The sequence below is a fragment of the Geotrypetes seraphini genome, chromosome 4 (genome assembly GCF_902459505.1).
Source record: "Geotrypetes seraphini chromosome 4, aGeoSer1.1, whole genome shotgun sequence".
Taxonomy (NCBI): domain Eukaryota; kingdom Metazoa; phylum Chordata; class Amphibia; order Gymnophiona; family Dermophiidae; genus Geotrypetes; species Geotrypetes seraphini.
Genome location: NC_047087.1, coordinates 255470365 through 255491341, shown reverse-complemented (window position 1 = coordinate 255491341; position 20977 = coordinate 255470365). Strand labels below are relative to the sequence as shown.

Here is a 20977-nt window from a genome sequence, read left to right as displayed (position 1 = left end):
CCCGTCTGGAGAAAGCATCCAGGCAATAATGAGATGTAAAAGTATGGACTGAGGACCATGTAGCAGCTTTGCAGATTTCCTCAATAGGCGTGGAGCGGAGGAAAGCCACAGATGCTGCCATAGCTCTAACTCTATGGGCCGTGACAGAACCTTCCAGTGTCAGTCCGGACTGAGTATAGCAGAATGAAATGCACGCAGCAAGCCAATTAGATAGCGTACGCTTAGAAACAGGACGTCCCAATTTATTCGGATCAAAGGACAGAAAAAGTTGGGGAGATGGTCTGTGGGGCTTAGTACGGTCTAAATAATAAGCTAAAGCCCGCTTACAGTCCAAAGTATGAAGAGCCTGTTCTCCGGAATGGGAGTGAGGTTTGGGAAAAAAAACAGGCAGCACAATAGATTGGTTGAGATGGAACTCAGAGACAACCTTAGGGAGAAACTTTGGATGTGTACGCAGAACCACCTTGTCATGATGAAAGACAGTAAAAGGTGGATCTGCAACTAGTGCATGTAGCTCACTGACCCTCCTGGCAGAGGTAAGAGCAATAAGGAAAAGTACCTTCCAAGTGAGAAACTTGAAAGAAGCGGTAGCCAAAGGTTCAAATGGAGGCTTCATTAAGGCGGAAAGAACTACATTAAGATCCCAGATAACAGGAGGGGCTTTAAGAGGTGGTTTCACATGAAAAAGACCCCGCATGAACCTGGATACCAAGGGATGAGCTGAGAGGAGCTTTCCATGGACTGGCTCATGAAACGCCGCAATAGCACTTAAGTGGACTCTGACTGAAGAAGACTTGAGGCCAGAGTCAGACAAAGAAAGGAGATAATCCAACAAGGTCTCCACTGCAAGGGAAGTGGGATCATGATGATGGAGGAGACACCAGGAAGAAAAACGTGTCCACTTCTGATGGTAACATTGCAGAGTGGCAGGTTTCCTGGAGGCATCTAGAATTGAACGAACAGGCTGAGACAAAAGTGTATCATGAGAAGTCAGCCCGAGAGATACCAAGCTGTCAGGTGCAGAGACTGTAGGTTGGGATGTAGAAGGGTCTCCTGCTGCTGCGTAAGCAGAGAAGGAAACAGAGGAAGAAGAAAAGGTTCCCTGGAACTGAGTTGAAGTAGAAGGGAGAACCAATGTTGCCTGGGCCACCGTGGAGCAATCAGGATCATGGTGGCTTGTTCCCTCTTTAGCTTGAACAAGGTCCGAAGCATGAGCGGTAGAGGAGGGAAAGCATAGAGGAACAGGTTGGACCAATCCAGAAGAAAAGCATCCGCTGCCAGACGGTGAGGAGAGAAGAGTCTGGAGCAGAATTGGGGCAACTGATGATTGTGAGGAGCTGCAAAGAGGTCCACCTGAGGAGTGCCCCATTGGACGAAGATGGACTGTAGAGTCGATGGATCGAGAGTCCATTCGTGGGGTTGGAGAACTCTGCTGAGCTTGTCCGCTAAGTAATTCTGTTCTCCCTGAATATAAATCGCCTTCAGGAATAGGTGGCGAGTGGTGGCCCAAGACCAGATTCTCTGAGCTTCCTGGCATAAGAGGCGAGAGCCTGTTCCACCCTGTTTGTTGATGTAGTACATGGCAACCTGATTGTCTGTGCAGAGTAGAAGGACTTGAGGAAATAGAAGGTGTTGGAAGGCCTTGAGGGCATAGAACATTGCCCTGAGTTCCAGGAAATTGATGTGATGCTTCCTTTCCTGAGGAGTCCAAAGGCCCTGAGTTTGGAACTCGTTCAAATGGGCTCCCCATGCATAAGGGGAGGCGTCGGTGGTGATGACCAGTTGATGAGGAGGCAGATGGAACAGAAGACCCCTGGAGAGATTTGAGGATATCAACCACCATTGTAGAGACTGACGAAGAGATGATGTCACAGATATGTGTCGTGAACAAGAGTCTGTCGCTTGAGACCACTGGGTAGCGAGGGTCCATTGAGGAGTGCGCAGGTGAAGACGTGCCAGGGGCGTGACATGAACTGTGGAGGCCATGTGACCCAATAGAATCATCATCTGCTTCGCAGAAATGGAGTGCTGAGGCAGCACCTGCTGACAGAGCGATTGGAGATTGTGAAGACGGTTGTCCGGTAAGAAGGCTCTCATCTGGACAGTGTCCAGCACCACTCCAATGAATTGAAGTCTCTGTGTAGGAAGAAGGTGAGACTTGGGTATATTGATTTCGAACCCTAGTAGCTGTAGAAAAAATATGGTCTGGTTGGTGGCCAGAAGAACAGCTTGAGGTGAAATGGCCTTGATTAACCAGTCGTCCAGATAAGGAAAAACCTGAAGGTGGTTTGAGCGTAGAAAAGCTGCTACTACAATCAGACATTTTGTGAACACCCTTGGAGAGGAGGCAAGACCGAAGGGGAGCACTCTGTATTGGTAATGACAGTGATTGACCATGAAGCGAAGGTACTGTCTGGAGGCCGGGTTGATTGGTATGTGAGTGTAGGCCTCTTTGAGATCGAGAGAGCATAGCCAGTCGTTGTGATTGAGGAGAGGATAAAGCGTAGCTAGAGATAGCATCTTGAATTTTTCTTTGACCAAGCATTTGTTGAGGTCTCGCAGATCTAGAATTGGTCTGAGGTCTCCTGTTTTTTTGGGAACTAGAAAATAACGGGAGTAGAATCCCTGCCCCCTTTGTTCTAGAGGAACTTCCTCTATGGCGTTCAGAAGTAGGAGGGATTGAACCTCCTGAAGAAGGAGGGAAGACTGAGGAGTGTGCAAAGCAGACTCTTTTGGTAGACTTTGGCCCGGAAGGGTGTGAAAGTTGAGAGAGTAGCCGTGGCGGATGATGTTGAGGACCCATTGGTCCGAAGTGATAATTTCCCACCGGCTGAGAAAGAAAGAGAGACGTCCTCCTATCGGTTGAGGGAGGAGTGGAGATGTTTGAACGCTGGCTATGCCCTGGAGAATTAAGTCAAAAGGGCTGAGTCGATTTTTGCTGAGGAGGCTGCTTGGCTGGTTGTTGTTGCTGAGGTCTAGGCGTTTGCCGCTGTTGTTGGCGCTGCCTCCTAAGTTGTTGAGTGGAAGACTGCAAAGGACGAGCCACAAAACGTCGTTGATAGGCCGATTGCTGTCTGAATGGCCGTGGAGGTGGAGGTTTCTTCTTGGTCTTAAGAAGGGTATCCCAGCGGGTTTCGTGAGCCGAGAGTTTCTGGGTCGTTGAGTCCATAGATTCTCCAAACAGCTCATCCCCTAAACATGGGGCATTAGCCAACCGGTCTTGATGATTAACATCAAGCTCGGAGACTCGGAGCCAGGCCAAACGGCGCATGGCTACAGACATGGCTGTTGCTCTGGAGGTAAGCTCAAAGGTGTCATATATAGACCTTACCATGAATTTTCTTAGTTGGAAAAGAGATGAAGAGCATTGATGGAAAGCCTCACGTTTCCCCACAGGAAGGTACTGCTCAAAGGAAGCCATGCTGGTAAGGAGATGTTTCAAATAAAAAGAAAAATGAAAAGCATAGTTTCCAGATCGATTAGCAAGCATCGCATTCTGGTAAAGTCGCTTACCAAATTTGTCCATGGCTTTACCCTCTCTGCCAGGAGGAACAGAGGCATAGACACTAGCTCCTGAGGACTTCTTGAGGGTGGATTCTACAAGGAGAGACTCATGCGGGAGCTGTGGTTTGTCGAACCCAGGAATAGGGATAACTTTATACAGGGAATCCAATTTGCGGGGGGCTCCCGGGACAGTAAGAGGAGTCTCTAAATTCTTGTAAAAAGTCTCCCTCAGGATGTCATGTAAAGGGAGTTTCAAGAATTCCTTTGGAGGCTGGTCAAAATCAAGAGCGTCTAGAAAGGCTTTAGACTTTTTAGACTCAGCCTCCAAAGGAATGGAAAGAGAGTCACACATATCTCTTAAAAAAGAGGAGAAAGATGTGGAATCAGGTTTTGAGGAAGTATCCTGAAGAACAGGTTCTTCTTCCTCTGACGAACACTCCCCTTCTGATAGAAAAGGTTCTTCAGAATCCCCCCACAGATCAGGGTCCCGAATATGGGAACCAGGGTCTCGACTCTCAGGGGTGGATGAATCCAGGTGCCGGGACTTGCGTACCGATTTACCCGACCTCATTGATGCGGTACCGGGTGATGTTATCGGTTGCACCGGAGCCGAAGTCTGCACCGATTGGTGATGAGACCTGGGCTCCGGCGCGAGGACAGGCATCGATACCGATGAGGCCGAGTGTACCGGTACCGAAAGAGTGGATGCCGACAATATAGGCTGTTCCACAATCGGTACCGGTGGCCCAGTGGGGACCGACACCGGAAGGCTCGGTGTCAGGAGAGCTGGAAGGATCTTTTGGAGCTGATCCTTAAGCTGTGCTTGTAAGATGGCCGCAATGCGATCATCGAGGGAGGGCACCGGTACCGCCTTTTTCTTCTGCGGTACCTGCGGTGCCGCTCTACGCCCCGGAGATGAGGAGCCCGATGTCAAGGGACTCACCTCAATAGGGGCGGAGCGCTTCCGCTGGCGCCTCACGGTCGGCAGGACTGGACTCGCTGCAATGGAGACCGGAGGACGCTCCAGCGGGGAAGGCTTCTTAGCCGACTTACCTGCATGTTGCGACGTCGGCGCGGTATCGCGTGACGTCGATGAGGCGGGTGCCGACGAAACAGGGACCGAGACCGGTGTCGAGGACGCGGGGTCGGACATGTCGGTGCCGAAAAGCAGTCTCTGTTGTATTTCACGATTTTTCAGAGTCCGCTTTTTCAAAGTGGCACAGCGGGTGCAGGTGGAGGCCTGATGTTCCGGACCCAGACACTGTAGGCACCAGTTGTGTGGGTCTGTAAGGGAAATAGGCCGTGCACACCGCTGGCACTTCTTGAACCCGGGCTGGGGGGGCATGAACGGAAAAACGGCTTCTGCCAAATCGAAGGCCGAGGCCTCGATGATGGCAGTAGGCCCCACCGGGGCAAATCAAAGAAAACTGGAAAAAATAAAAGTTTTTTTTTTTTTTTTTACAAAATAAAGAAAAAAGGAAGGGCAAAAAAAACCCAAACAAGTTTACGCGAGCGGGAAGGCGAAGGAAAAAAATTTTCAACAGCCGTTGAAACACGCGACTTCTTAGCTCCGCGGAAACTAAGAAACTGAGGGACCGCGCGCCGGGGTCGGGCGGGAAGGCACTCGCGCATGCGCGGTGCGGTCTCTAGAACTTTCCAAGTTCTTAGAGTGCAATCACTCTAAAAGTGTCCGTACTGGGGCTCCGTCGGTGCCGTCACCCATCAGTCAAGAATATGCTGCCTGCTTGTCCTGGGATAATTTTAATTTAAATAAAGCTGAGCATTTTTTATTCACTAGAATAGCAACACCTGCTTTTTTCCCTATGGCTGGTGAATAAAAACAATGCTTTATCCAACCACCTGTCAACTTATTAGATTCAATGTTTGAAAGGTGGGTCTCTTGTATGCAACATATATCTGCATTTTGCCTTTTTAAGAACAGTAATGCTTTTTTCCTTTTTATAACATGATTTAGACCATTAACATTCAAAGATATTATTTTAAGAGACATTTATAATTATAATTTTTATAATATATTTTCTATATAATGATATATAATGTTTTTTATTAATATATTTTCCCAATATACTTAATAAATTATAATTTCCTTTTATTATTTCTATATCTCCTTTATATCTTTCTTTCCCATTCCCTCCCTTATCCCTATTTCCCTCCCTCCCCCCCCCTCTTATTAAATACGATTACTTGGGTACGCAAGATGAGGTTAGGTTAAAATAACTCCCCCAAGCTAAGTTAAAATATTCTTTATTTACTACTAATAATTTATCTCCCTTTATCTAATATATTTCCTATATATCTAGCAAATATATATTTTTCTTATATAAATTTTATATAAAAAGTTAATGTATTTAAATCTATATAAGAAAATATTATCTTATCTTTTGATAAATCTATATAAGATTTATCAATGAGATTTACAATCTTGCATATATTTATCAAGAATCAACTTTACATTCATTATATTGATATCTAATATTATTATTATTTTAATAATACTATGTGGATCATGAAGTGGAGTCTGTGTGTCTTAAAATGTCTTTATATAGGTATGTTTGTTGCAATCAGTCTATTTTCAACCTTTATTCCAATTTGTGTTGTGAGGAAGAGATTTAGGTAAAATTCCCAGTTGTAAGACTCCTAGATTCTTTTCTTTTCTCCAATTTCTGTCCCCAAAAACGTTTTTGTGTTGCCTATTCAATTCAACCTTGTAGGATTCAGTATTCCTCTTTCATTGTTTCTGCTAAATATTCCAAGATATTCATCATTCCCTTAAGAGAGCAAGTAATGAAGATGTTTCCTGACTAGGGAATTGATTTTATTTTTGTCAGTATTGAGGACAGCCCGTCAGTCAAAGTGCCAGAGAAATAAAAGCGCTGAATAACTTCGAAGCTAGTTCAGTATTCGAGAAGGAGAAAATCAGTTACACCTTACATACAGCACAGTCTTTTTGGATTTATTCTGTGTTATTCCATACTGAATCTCCTCTCTTTCATAACAAACTTAGCAACATTTTAGAATCGGAGAGGAGTTATTAATTAGTTTTTATGAACTCCTATCATTACATATTTAGCTCGTCGTGAAAAGGTTGTCCGTGGAAGGCGACGCTTCTCCCTGGGACTCTTTTAATTTACAAAAGTACAACGTCCCCTGTCACCTCTATGTTCTCCAAATCTATCTAAAGAGAGTAAGCGGTCTGCCTCAATAGTAAGCATCACTCGATATATATAATTCACTGTTTCTTACATATAAGGAGAAGGTGGGGTGTAGGAATTAATTAAAGTTTGAAATATAATCTGCAGAGAGAGTCTTTTAAGAGATAGAATCAAAACGGAAGCACTTCCTTTTACAGGATATTCTCTCTGTCGACCAATCTCTTTTTGTTTTGTATTTTGTAACTCCCCAGCAGCGTGATTGGAGATTTTTCCTGTCCATCAATCACATTTCCTGTTTGTATATAACCACTCCCATATTTAGTTACCATATTTACTTCTCTGTAAATTTTTCATTCGGATCTCCATTTAATCCACGTTTTCTTCTGTAAGTATATTTTCTTCAAAATGTTTATAAAACTTTCCTTTAAAAAGTATAAGTTTATGTATTTTTATAAAGTTTGTTTTATTTCTTTTATTTCCTTCATAGAATGTTGGTTTTGTATAGTTCCATGTGTGTGCTGCAGCACATGTAGTTTCAGTCCGTTGTTTTTTGAATCCACTTCAAAGTTCTAGATTTTAACTGTAAGTCATATTAATAAAATCAATTCTTATATGGTGAATATTTTAGTAAAGTATTAACAGATTTATACATACTCATTTTTCTCATTAGGATTTCCATTAAGATGTTTAGGATGTCATGGGTTGTTCATATTGGTCCAGAAATTCTTGTAGTTTTGTTGGATCTGTAAAATTCTGAGTTTTATTTGCAATAGTGATCTTCATTATTGCTGGATAAAGGAGCCCATATCTAGCCCCTAAAGATTTCAGTTGTGGTCTCATATCTAAAAATTTTTTCCTTTTTAATGCAGTTTCCCTCGCAAAATCAGGGACAATATGTATTTTTGAATCTTGACATTTGAGATTTTTATTTTCTTTAGCTAATTGACAAATTTCCAGCGCTTGTTGATGTCTCAGTAGTTTGAATATTAATGTCCTTGGTCCAGTTTGTGAAGTTTTCCTTTGTGTTGGTATCCGGTGTGCCCTTTCGATTTCCAGTGGTGTTTTAAATTTTAATGGTAGCACTTTAGGTAGAAAGTGTTCCAAAAAAGTAATAGGATTATTTTTTTCTACCCCTTCCGGTATTCCTATTATTCTTAAATTATTTCTTCTTTCACGGTTCCGGCTGTCTTCAAGGTCTTTTTTAATTTCTTCTACCTCTTTCCATATGATTTTGTTTTGTCTTGCGTTCAGATTAAGTTGTTCAAAGTTATCCTCTATTAGGTTTATTCTGTTTTCCGTTACTTCCACTCTTTTAGTTAATGCTGCTGCATCTTCAATAGCTTTTTGTAGTTTTTTGTTGCTGTCCAGAACAATTTCTTTAATTTGTCTTAATTCTTCCATTACATCGAGGTTGTCATCTGATGGCAGTGGAGCTTTTGAAGGAGTGATGCTTGGCTCCGGTTTTGATCGTTTATTACTTCCTGTACCGGATCCTCCTGCTCCTAAATCGCTTTTGTTCTGTTTGCTAGACGTCATTGTCTTTCAATATTTAGATATTTTTCTTTTGAATTTTTTTTTGTAGTAATTTCAAAATTATAGCTTTTGAGTATGGAGCTATTCGTTTACCCGACCATCGGAATGCGCGTCCAAGCCACGCCCCTCTCAATTGCCCAATTTCAAATCTTTGGAGCTTCTTGGAAGAGGAGAAGAGAACCTGTTCCTCCCTGCTTGTTCACATAGTACATGGCTACTTGATTGTCTGTATGGATGATAATGACCTGATTTTGAAGAAGATGCTGAAAAGCCTTGAAAGCATTGAAAATCGCTCTAAATTCCAATAGATTTATGTGATGGCGACGATCTGAGACATATCAAAGACCTTGAGTGCAGAGACCATCCAGGTGAGCTCCCCAAGCATAGGTGACGAATCCGTCATGAGAACCTTCTGATGAAGAGGCGTTTGAAACAGCAAACCTCATGGTGGCATGGGCCTGTTTGAGCTTGACAAGTGTCTTGAGAATAAGAGGAAATGGAGGGAACGCATATAGGAATTTGTTTGTCCATTCCAGGAGAAAAGTATCTGCCTCCAGGTGATGAGGCGAATAGACTCTGGAGCACAACCGGGGCAGTTTGTTGTTGTGGGGAGATGCAAAAAGATCTATTTGAGGAGTCCCCCAGTGAGAAAAGTGTGATGGAGAGTCGGTGAATTGAGCGTCTATTTGTGAGGTTGCAGAACGAGACTTAATTTGTCTGCCAGTGAGTTTTTCTCTCCTTGAATATAGACAGCTCTCAGAAAAATGTTATGAGGGATTGCCCAATTCCAAATCTTCTGAGCTTTCTTACAAAGGAGAAGGGATCTGTATATCCCTGCTTGTTGACGTATTACATGGCTACTTGGTTGTCTGTATGAATGACAACCACTTGATCTTGAAGAAGATGCTGAAAAGCCTTGAGAGCATTGAGGATCGCTCAGAGTTCCAACAGATTGATGTGATGTCGACGGTCTGTGGTGGACTAATGCCTTTGAGTACGGAGACCATCTAGATGAGCTCTCCAAGCGTAGGTTGATGAATCTGTCGTGAGAACCTTCTGATGAGGGGGCGTTTGAAACAGCAAACCTCTGGAAAGATTGGAAGAGAGCAGCCACCATTGAAGAGATTGCCGAAGAGAAGATGTCACTGTAATGTGCAGGGAGAGGTCGAGAGCCTGTGACCATTTAGACACCAGGGTCCACTGAAGAATCCTTAGGTGAAGTCTGGCAAAAGGAATCACGAAAACTGTAGAGGCCATGTGGCCTTGAAGAACCATCATGTGTCTCGTTGAGAGTGAAGGAAGGGTTGACACTTGTTGGCAAAGTTGTAGAAGAGCTTCCAAGGAATGCTCTGAATTGTACAGTATCTAGAAGAACTCCAGAGAGTGGTAGTTAACGGTACCCTCTCTAAAACATCGGAGGTGACCAGCGGAGTGCCGCAGGGCTCAGTCCTGGGCCCACTCCTCTTCAACATATTCATTGGGGATCTGACTCAAGGGCTTCAAGGCAAGGTAACCTTATTCGCTGATGACGCCAAACTATGCAATATAGTAAGCGACTGCAATCTATAGGATACTATGGCGCATAACCTGCGTACATTAGAAAGTTGGTCCTCGACCTGGCAGTTGGGCTTCAACGCCAAGAAATGTAAGATCATGCATCTCGGAAACGGAAATCCATGCAGAGCTTACACCTTGAATGGAGAAACCTTATCCAAAACTACAGCAGAACGAGATTTAGGAGTAATCATCAGTGCAGACATGAAACTGCCACTCAAGTGGAGAAGGCTTCATCTAAGGCACGGCAGATAATAGGTTGTATCAAGAGAAGCTTCGTCAGCAGGAAGCCTGAAGTCATAATGCTGTTGTACAGAGCCATGGTGAGACCTCATCTGGAATACTGTGTGCAATTCTGGAGGCCACACTACCGTAAAGATGTGCTCAGAATTGAGTCAGTTCAGCGGATGGCCACCAGGATGGTCTCGGGGCTAAAGGGTCTCTCGTACGAAGAAAGACTGAACAAACTGCAGCTCTACACTCTCGAAGAACGTAGGGAGAGGGGAGACATGATTGAGACATTTAAGTACATTACGGGACGTGTCGAGGTGGAAGATATCTTTCTTCTCAAAGGACCCTCGACAACAAGAGGACATCCACTCAAACTCAGGGGAGGGAAATTTTGTGGAGACACCAGGAAGTACTTCTTTATGGAAAGAGTGATTGAGCATTGGAACAAGCTTCCAGTGCAGGTGATCAAAGCCAGCAGCATCCCAGACTTCAAGAATAAATGGGATACCTATGTGGGATACCTATGAGGGTCAAGCTAAGGAATAGGGTCACTAGGGTATAGACCTGAAAGAGCGGGTCAATAGAATGGCAGTATAATTATAATCAAGGGGATCAGTAGACTTAAAAAGGTGGGTCAATAGTGTGGGCAGACTTGATGGGCTATAGCCCTTATCTGCCATCATCTTTCTATGTTTCTATGTTTCCAACATATTGCAAAGTCTGAGAGGGCTGCAGCTGAGAATTGGGAAAGTTGATTTTGAATACCAAATTTTGCAGGAACAACAGTCTGTTGTGTCACTACAGTAACCCCCTGAGACGTAGGGTCTTTGATGAGCCAGTTGTTCATATGTGGAAAAACCTGGAGTCCGTGACTTCGTAAAGCTGCTGCTACCACTACCAGGCACTTGGTAAAAACTCTGGGAGATAATGCCAGGCTGAAAGGTAGCACCTAGTATTGGTAATGTTAATTTCCCACCCGAAATCTGAGGAACCTGCTGGATGAATGGAAATGTGAGTGTAAGCCTCCTAGAGATCCAGAGAGCATAACCAATCATTGTGATTCAGAAGAGGATACAAGGACGCCAGAGACAGCATCCAAAATTTTTCTTTGACGAGAAATTTGTTGAGAGCTCCGAGATCCAATATCGGTTGAAAACCTCCCGTCTTCTTCGGGACAAGGAAATATCGGGAGTAAAACTCTGTGTTCTGCTGTTCCAAAGGAACCTTCTCGATGGCATTGAGAATGAGCAGAGCTTCGAATTCCTGGAGAAGGAAGGAGGCCTGCAGAGGGCTGGAAGAAAACTCTCCTGGCGAGTGATCTGGGGGAATGTAAAGGAAATTAAGAGAATAACCTTCTTATATGATCATGAGAATCCAGAGATCAAAAGTGATTAATTTCCAGCAGTGATAGAAATGGATTAGGCGACCTCCGATGGGAAGAGGGGGAGACAGATATATTGACTTAAATTATGCTCAGCATAAGACGGTCCAGGGAAGAAAAGGGTACATCAAAGAAGATAAACAAATTGCAGACGAACTAAATTCCTTCTTTGCGTCCGTCTTTACAAAGGAGGACACTGCAACAATACCAGAAGCAGTGAAAGTGTTTAGAGGAGTAATAGAAGACAGTTGAAGTGGACTTGGACCAGATATACTACCAGATCGACAAACTTAAAAGTGACAAATCCCCTGGACCGGATGGAGTTCACCCGAGAGTCTTAAAGGAATTGAAGGTTGAAATCAGAGAGTTATTGCAAAAACTTGCCAACCTGACAATCAGAACTGGACAGATACCAGACGACTGGAAGATAGCGAACGTCACGCCAATTTTCAAAAAAGGATCGAGAGGAGAACCGGGCAACTACAGACCTGTGAGCCTTACGTCTGTCCCTGGAAAGATGGTTGAAGCACTGATCAAGGATAGCATAGTCCGGCACTTGGATAAACACGACTTGCTGAAACCCAGTCAACATGGCTTCAGGAAAGGGAAATCATGTTTAACGAATTTACTTCAATTTTTTTGAGACCATGAACGAACAAATTGATAGCGTAAAGCCGGTGGACATAATATACATGGACTTCCAGAAAGCGTTCGACAAAGTTCCACAAGAAAGACTTCTCAGGAAACTACAAAGCCTTGGAATAGAGGGAGATATACAAAGATGGATAGGCAAATGGCTGGAAAACAGAAAGCAGAGAGTAGGCATAAATGGGAAGTTCTCCGACTGGGAGAAAGTGACTAGTGGTGTACCCCAGGGCTCGGTACTTGGGCCGATCCTATTTAATATTTATATCAATGACCTGGAAGAAGGAACAACCAGTGAGATCATCAAGTTTGCAGATGACACAAAGTTATGCCGGGCAATCAGATCGCAGGAGGATAGCGAGGAACTCCAGAGCGACTGTATCAGTTAGAGAAATGGGCAGAGCAATGGCAGATGAAGTTCAACGTGGAGAAATGCAAAGTAATGCATTTAGGCAGTAAGAATAAGGAACACGAGTATAGAATATCAGGTGCAACTCTGGGTAAGAGCGAACAAGAAAAGGACCTGGGTGTACTGATAGATAGAACCCTGAAGCCGTCAGCACAATGTGCGGCAGCAGCTAAGAAAGCAAATAGGATGTTGGGCATGATAAAGAGGGAAATCACGAGTAGATCGGAGAGGGTCATAATGCCGCTTTATAGAGCAATGGTCAGACTCCACTTGGAATACTGCGTCCAACATTGGTCCCCCAACCTAAAGAAGGATATAAAACTGATGGAGAGGGTGCAGAGGCGAGCAACAAAGCTAGTAATGGGTATGGAGAAACTAGAATACGAAGATCGACTTACGAGACTGGGATTGTTCTCCCTTGAGAAAAGGAGACTGCGAGGGGATATGATCGAGACCTTGAAAATACTGAAAGGAATTGACAAAATAGAGCAGAAAAAACTATTTACATTGTCCAATTGGACACGTACAAGAGGACACGAAATGAAGCTGAGGGGGGTCAAATTCAAGACGAATATCAGGAAGTTCTGCTTCACGCAGAGAGTGGTGGACACCTGGAATGCTCTCCCCGACGAGGTTATTGCGGAATCGACCTTCCTAGGATTTAAAAGCAAACTAGATGCACATCTCCTTATGAGAGACATAGAAGGATATGGGTGATTATAAATTATGCCAGGTGTACACCAGGGAGGGCCTCCGCGTGTGCGGATCGCCGGACTTTATAGACCGAAGGTCTGATCCGAAGATGGCGCTTCTTATGTTCTTATGTTATGTCCTGCATTTCATCCTCTTTCTCCCTGTCCCTCCCTCTCCACCACCGATCATCATTGCCCCTCTGTGTCTCTATCCATTTTTCTTCCATGCCCACCATCTCTTATGTCTCCCTGTCCTCCCCCCAGGATTAGTATATCGCACTGTTGCTTCCCCTCAACTCCCTCAGTATGACTCTCTCACGGGTCTCCTGCATCTTTCTCCTATCCAGCACAGAAGGAAGGAGCAGGCTCAGGAGATCCACAGTCCAACAACCCATGGCTCAATCGCAGTTCTGCTGACCTCTGAGCAAATAATCAGAGTGGGGGTGGTCCTCCTACACACTCAGAACTGTGGGAGTATTGAAGGCTGCCGGTGGAAGCCCACAAATGTCAGAGTTGAACAAGTTATTGATGAAAGAAAAGTCAATATTCTTCAAGGGGTATATGAAACTGAACAGTTACAGAAAGCCTTTAGTTAACCTTATTGCTGCTTAAAGAGGTGCCACCAGTAACTGAAGGTTTCAGTGGCGTACCTAGGTTGATACCTGGGGCCAGTCTTTTTAAAAAAAACAACAAAAAAACCCACATTTCCCCCGCCCCCCAATATTAAAAATATTTTTAGTAATGTTATTTATTTATGTAGCCCAGAACGGATTATAGTTTAACATTTACATTGCTGCAATATGACATTACACAGGCAATCTCCAACCTATGCCGATACTGTGGTGTAAACAAAATAAACAAAAAAGACTTTTCCTCTATGTTAGGTCCTAACTCACGTTTGCTGTCTAACACCAGCTCTGGAAGGATGCACATTTCAAATCTGGCATATTGTAATCATAAAATAGAAAATAAAATTGTTTCTACCTTTTGTTGTCTGGTCACCTTATTATTAAATAATGTTGGTCCTAGGCTCTAGTTTCTGTTTGTCTTCTGTTAACTCATTTGCCAGGGTCTCATGCCCATTTGATGTTTTCTTCTTTCTCTATGCTCACCATCTATTTTCCATCTCTGTACCTTCCCTTCCATTGCCATATCCAACATGTGTTTCTTTTCCACTGTCTCCCATCTCTCTCTCTTTTTTCCTTCTTTGTGTTCTGGATCAAGCCTCTCTCCCTTTCTCCCCTCCATCATGTGCAACATTTCTTTCTCTCTCCCCATGCATCATCTCTCCCTGCTCTCTACCTGTTGCCCAACATTTCTTCTTCTCTCTTCTCCTTGCATGTCTCCCTCCCCTCCACCATATGCAGGATTTCTCACTCACCTCTTTCTACCTCTTTGTTGCATCTTTCTTCCTGTTCTCCAGCCCATGCCCAACAATTCTTCCTCTCTCCTCTCCCCTTCCTGTGTAGCAGTTTTCCATCCATTCTCCCTCTCATTCCCCTGTGCAGCACCTCTGGAACCCCCCCCCCCTGCATCGTGAGACTTGACATTCCTTCGGGCCTTCAACAGCAGTAGCAGCAACAATAACTGACCGTTAGAAGCAGCACCAAATGGTTGGTTTGCGGCCTGCTCCACCAGGGCTTCTCTCCGTCGTGTCATCGGTGACATTATCAGTGATGCATCAGAGGGAAGGCGGGGCAGACCACAAGTAACCTGTTCAGAATGTTGCCTCCAAAGGCTGGCCACCGCTGCTTTAGAAGGCAGGCCCAGAGATATGCGAGCCTTAACTCACTGCTCTGCCAGTGCTGGATCTTCCGCTCTGCCGGTCCCACATACTTCCATGAAGGCCTGACGCTGGCAGAGGAAGGCCTGACGCTTCCAGAGGAAGGCCTGACGCTGGCAGTTCCCGGACCATGTCAACCCCAGGCGTACATAGTACCTTAGATATATTTCTTCATACAAGGATACATTATTTTAACAAATAAAAACAATATGAATTATTTATTTATTGAAGTTATCTTTTTTATTGTCAAGGTTTCAATTAAGATTTAACTGTGTTTTACCATAAACTATTCTAAATACAGACCATCCTGGAGGAGGATTCACAAACCTTTTCAGCATTATACACTGCAATTTTCCAGCATGTAACACATTTATGTACTAACGGAAGCTTGGACCTTATCTGTATTTAGAATTAAACAAGAGTTCCTGGCTCTAGAAAAGTCATCTATAAAACCATACCAGGGTTGCAAATATTCCCTTTGCTTCCACATTTATATTTCACCAGATCAGGGGTAGGCAATTCCGGTCCTCGAGAGCCGGAGCCAGGTCAGGTTTTCAGGATATCCACAATGAATATGTATGAGATGGATTTTATATGCACTGCCTCCTTGAGATGCAAATCTATCTCATGCATATTTATTGTGGATATCCTGAAAACCTGACCTGGCTTTGGCTCTTGAGGACCGGAATTGCCTACCTCTGCACTAGATTTATTTATATTACAAAATAAACAATTACTAACAAATATTTATCATTTTACTTACAAGACTCTCTCACAATGTTCACCATCAAACTTCTTGATTTAAGACTACAGCTTAGATTTGTCTCTACTGCTATACATAAAAATTCCCTTTCACATACAAAGTTATTTTTAGAACAGACTATTTTGAAAGGCAGTATAAAAATGTACTTACAGATTGTATATCTTGTAATGGTTTTTATGTTTTGAATCCAAAAACCTTAAAAAAAAAGAAGGCATTAATATTTCAGTTTTGCTTTGTAATTTATTTCTTTAAGATTTCTTCATACATTACAATGTTTAGAAATCAGAAAGTAATAAAGCTGTAAGAAAGCCCACATCTTAAGGAGTGGGAGAGCACTAAGAAATAATATAAAATAAACTTTTTAAAGAATTTGTCTTCTCTATGGTAGGCAAACATATTATTTAACCCCATTTAAACCCAATAGAAGAGAGTATTATAATCACAATCATTATCATTTAATCTGAGATTCAAAAGAAAAGTCTCTAAATGACTTAGGTCCAAACACATACGAATCAGTTTTCCATGTGACCACACAATTACAGGGAAACTCAAGAAGAAAGTGCCTCTACCAGCCAAGACTAGGGGGCTCCTTTTACAAAGATGCACTAGCGGTTTTAGCTTGTGCTAAAATGCCGCGTGCGCTAGCCACTACCACCTCCTTTTAAGCAGGCGGTAGTTTTTTGGTTAGCGCATGCTAATCGTGTGCGTGCGCTAAAAATGCTAGCGCACCTTCATAAAAGGAGCCCTAAATCTCAGCTGGAGGAAGGCTTTACGTCGACATTGAGTTTGTCTGGACACATCTGGGAAAACAGAAATTGTTTGACCATAACTATAGATTTTTTTTCTAGAAAATAAGGCTTCAGGATCATCCTTTTCCTTTCCACTGATGACAATGTAATTAGCAAGGTAGATCTCTTAATTATAGATTCCTGAGTATTTTCTAAAAATTTTATAAGATCTAAACTATCTGGGGAATGAATGATATCAACTCCTCCCTCCTGTAGTTTCTCTTGTACCTTGTGGACTAATGCGGTATACAAACCTAAGGATTAGATTAGATTAGTACTTTCACATATAATAAAAAAATTATTTAGGTGAGAGGAAATAAGTACCGTAACTGGAAAATTCAATAATCTTGGATTAGTTGCTCTTGATATATTTTTTAACATTTCAAGTTTTGAATGAATCAAATTAAATTTTATGGTAGAAGCCTGTGCTGACTGACAATTTTTAATATGCGATTCCTTTTCCCCCAGTTTTCTCTACCATACTCAGTCTAGAATCTTGTTCAGCAAATTTAACTGAAGTAGCCTCAGTAAATTTGCTGAAGTTCTGTAAATTATCTATCTTTACTATAACCTTCATTATGTCCTTTAAGGATACCTCCTGACCTTCTAAAGAAGAATCTTCTAGGGAATAATAAGAAAAAGTAACTGGGAGAGGTATCTGAGAAGACCGAGTCACAGTGGTATGACAAGCCAGATATTTCAATCGAGTCTTGTCTTTTCTCAGATTCCTGAAGTGAAACTGACTTGGGAAATTTCTAAATTAAAATATTCCAATCTCCCTACCACACTCGGAGAAATTGAAAGGGGACAGGTTTAGGACAAACGCTAGGAAGTTCTTTTTCACCCAGAGGGTGGTGGATACATGGAACGCGCTTCTGGAGGCTGTGATAGGCAGGAGCACGTTACAGAGCTTCAAAGAAGGTTTGGATAGGTTCCTAGAGGACAAAGGGATTGAGGGGTACAGATAGAAGTAGAGGTAGGTTATAGGGATAGGAGTAGAGGTAGGTTAAAGAAATAGTCAGGGACCACTGCTCAGGCAATAGGCCTGATGGGCCACCGCGGGAGCGGACCGCTGGGCGAGATGGACCTCTGGTCTGACTCAGCGGAGGCAACTTCTTATGTTCTTACAGGTTGTGGTACAACATCATCCATTGGAATCCGTGACAATGCACTTCAATGGTTCTCTTCATTCCTGAACAACAGATCACAGAGAGTCCTACTAGGAAAATCCTTATCTGAACCCAAACCACTCCACTATGGAGTGCCTCAGGGAGCTTTACTTTCACCTCTCCTCTTCAACCTCTATGTCAAACCAGTACTGGACATAGCGGGTAAACACCGCATAAGAATCCACTCCTTCGCTGACGACCTACAACTTTATCTTCCCCTAGGCCGTCACCAAGACACACAAATCAAATATCTCCAGTCTTGCTTAACTGAAATAAAGTCTTGGATGACCGTAAACAAATTACAGTTAAATTAATCCAAGACAGAACTTCTCTGGATCCACAAAGATTTATGCGTATACCCCCGTCCATCCTTTTCCTGGGCCACAAACACCCTTACACCCAAAGACAACGTCCGCAGCCTAGGAGTAACTCTTGACTCTAATTTATCTATGACAGATCACGTATCCAAACTAGTATCATCCTCCTTCTACTACCTCCGCCAGCTAAAAACCATACGTGCCTACTTCTCAGAATCTGAATTTGCCCAACTACTCTACGATTTTGTTCTATCCCGCGTAGACTATTGTAACGCTCTACTAGTGGGCCTGCCTACCAAAACTCTCCCCCGCCTCCAAAGGGTGCAAAACGCTTCAATCTGCCTTCTGAAAAACCTAGGCATCCGCGACCATGTTACCCCTGCATTAGCTTCCATGCACTGGCTGCCCATTCAAAAACGCTGCACCTTCAAGGCCCTGCTCCTCGCTTTCAAAACCTTCCATGAAACAATTCCGTACTACATGAAAACTAAACTACAAATCTGCTTCCCAAAACGACCACTGAGGTCCCAAGGAGAAAAACGACTGACCATACCTTCTGGCCGCTCCCTCAAAACTGAAACTGCCCGCAAAGCTCCTACTCACATTTCATACCCAAACTTTGGCACACAATCCCTCCATCTGTCAGATCACTAGATAGACTCTAGAACTTCAGGAAGGCTTTACTAACCCAGCGCCTTAAAGTCATTCACCCTGAAATGCCACCCAGTCAACTCACCTATGTCACTTAATTTCACCAGATGCTACTTAGTACATATGTTTTATTGTCATGTCTATATTGTAATTTATATAAACTGTCATCTATATTGTAATTTATGTAAAATGTCATCTCTGCTCTGTCTGGATTATTATGGATGTACTTTGTAACCCGTTCTGGGCTCTTTTGGGAGGACGGGCTAAAAATCAAATAAATAAATAAATAAATAACACCCCCGGCCTCAGCAAGGCTGAGCGCTCAAAAGCCATGCTGAAAGATCAACGCACTATGGGTTCTCCATGTGAACCCTGACTGAGTAGGTCTCTGGCACACAACTACTGAAAAGCTTTCCATGCCTTTGGCATAAGAAGTCATAGTAGAGAGGTTCTTGGACTTCAAAGGCATTGTGATGACAACATCAGAATACCCCTGGCCACAGCAAGGCTGAGCGCTCAAAAGCCATGCTGGAAGTTCTCCATGTGAATCCTGACTGAGTAGGTCACGATCTCTAATGAGGATGTCACAGACCCTAACACCTGAAGATAATGCCATGCTGTGGAAAATGGGAGCACCAGGAGATCCAAGATCTGTTTCTGAAGCTTCTGTCTGCATGGCTCGGGAAGAAAAATCCTGTAAAATATTCCAAAGTCTGTGATGGCATCAGCTGATTCTTCTTGAAGTTGACAATGAAGCCTAAGCGCTGCAGCGGAGACACTTCTGTCTCCATTGCTCACTCACACTCTTGGCAAGACAGCGCCTGAATCAGCCAATCATCCAGATAAGGATGGACCTGCACATCCATCCTGCGAAGGAAGGCTGCTACCACTACTATAACTTTTGTAAAGGTGTGTGGAGCAGTTGCCAGTCCAAAAGGCAGAGCTGTGAATTGGAACTTTTAAATATAAGGACTGGATATTCTATTCATCTTCAGAGATTTTTATTTTGTATGTCTCGACTACTTTTCAATTTTAGTGCAAGGCAGTTTCACATTTTTAGATATGTTAAGTTTCAACCTAAACAGTTTAATTGGATATCTGAGGTAAGAGGAAATTAAAGTGACAAGCAAAATGGAAGCAACAAGATTTGAATCCTTCTTGAATTTGACATATTAACTAAAACTTAACACAATTAACATGCAGTACCTAACTGTCTTACCTTACTACATCATCAATGTTATTTCTGTATACACCTTCAAGTCTTTCAGCTGGAAATCCCATGGCAATTATATTTGGATAAATATCTGAATATTAATATTAAGGAAACAGATGGATAAACAAATAACAAAAAATTTTTAAATACACTCTTCAAAATTTCATTTTACCTCAGCTTAATACTGTATGTCACAACTAGAGGATCTCCTCACCAGAAAAATGCCATCTTTTGTGTCAACCTCGAGCCAAATACCTATAAACTTTGTCTGAGAAATTATGTGTAAATCATTTTAATTAACAAAAAGGAAGTGTGCAGAAATATATGGTAACCAACATTATTTGGTATCACAAAACATTTCATTTTAGTTTGATACATTGTAAAACCCTTAGGTCAGTAAAATGCAGGTGCGGTATATCAAACCTTAAATAAACAAACATTTCCCCTCCTCCACCAGTGCCAAGTGTCACCTTAAAGGGGATGGGACTCGATATACCTCTTTTTCGGTGTGGATTACATAATCAAAGCAGATTACATATTTTAGACAGGTATTTATTTTGTAACTGGGGCAATGAAGTGTTAAGTGACTTGCCCAGAGTCACAAGAAGCTGCAGTGGAAATCAAACTCATAACCTCAGGATGTTGAGGCAGCTGCTCTAACCATTAGCCCAGTTCTCCACTGGCACATAGGATCTCTTAGGAAGAAGAGACAATAGTGGATGGATGGGCAGACTGGATGGGCCATTTGGTCTGACTTCATGTTTCTATTAATTGAAAAAAAAACATATGAATACGACTTTTGGTGTCTGAGAAAATTGTAACAAACCTTTAAAGGCATATTCTACTTTCTCCTTCAAAGTTCCTACAGTTCAAACATATGAAAATCTATACACATTCCACTTTAATGGTTAAAACAGGTACAAGTAGCAGGCCTACATGTTAATCATTCACAATCCATGAAGTATAATCAATAGGTAAATGTTGAAATATATTGCTATATAAAACGTAAGAACATAAGCAGTGCCTCTGCTGGGTCAGACCGAAGGTCCATCGCGCCCAGCAGTCTGCTCATGCGGTGGCCCATCAGGTCCAGGACCTGTATAATAATCCTCTATCTATCCCCTTTTCCTTCAGGAAATCATCTAATCATGTGGGTTAACTTTGAGGAAGT

At 42.8% G+C, this 20977-nt stretch overlaps 1 protein-coding gene across 1 annotated transcript in view; it reads right to left on the bottom strand.

Moving 5' to 3' along the window:
* Positions 1 to 20977, bottom strand: part of PTEN (phosphatase and tensin homolog) — a 259068-nt gene that overhangs the window by 149628 nt on the left and 88463 nt on the right. The window contains exons 2-3 of the mRNA XM_033941236.1: positions 19813 to 19897; positions 15819 to 15863 (exon numbers count right to left, since the gene is read on the bottom strand). Coding sequence (XP_033797127.1) covers positions 15819 to 15863; positions 19813 to 19897 — 130 coding nt within the window. The remainder of the gene's footprint in view (positions 1 to 15818; positions 15864 to 19812; positions 19898 to 20977) is intronic.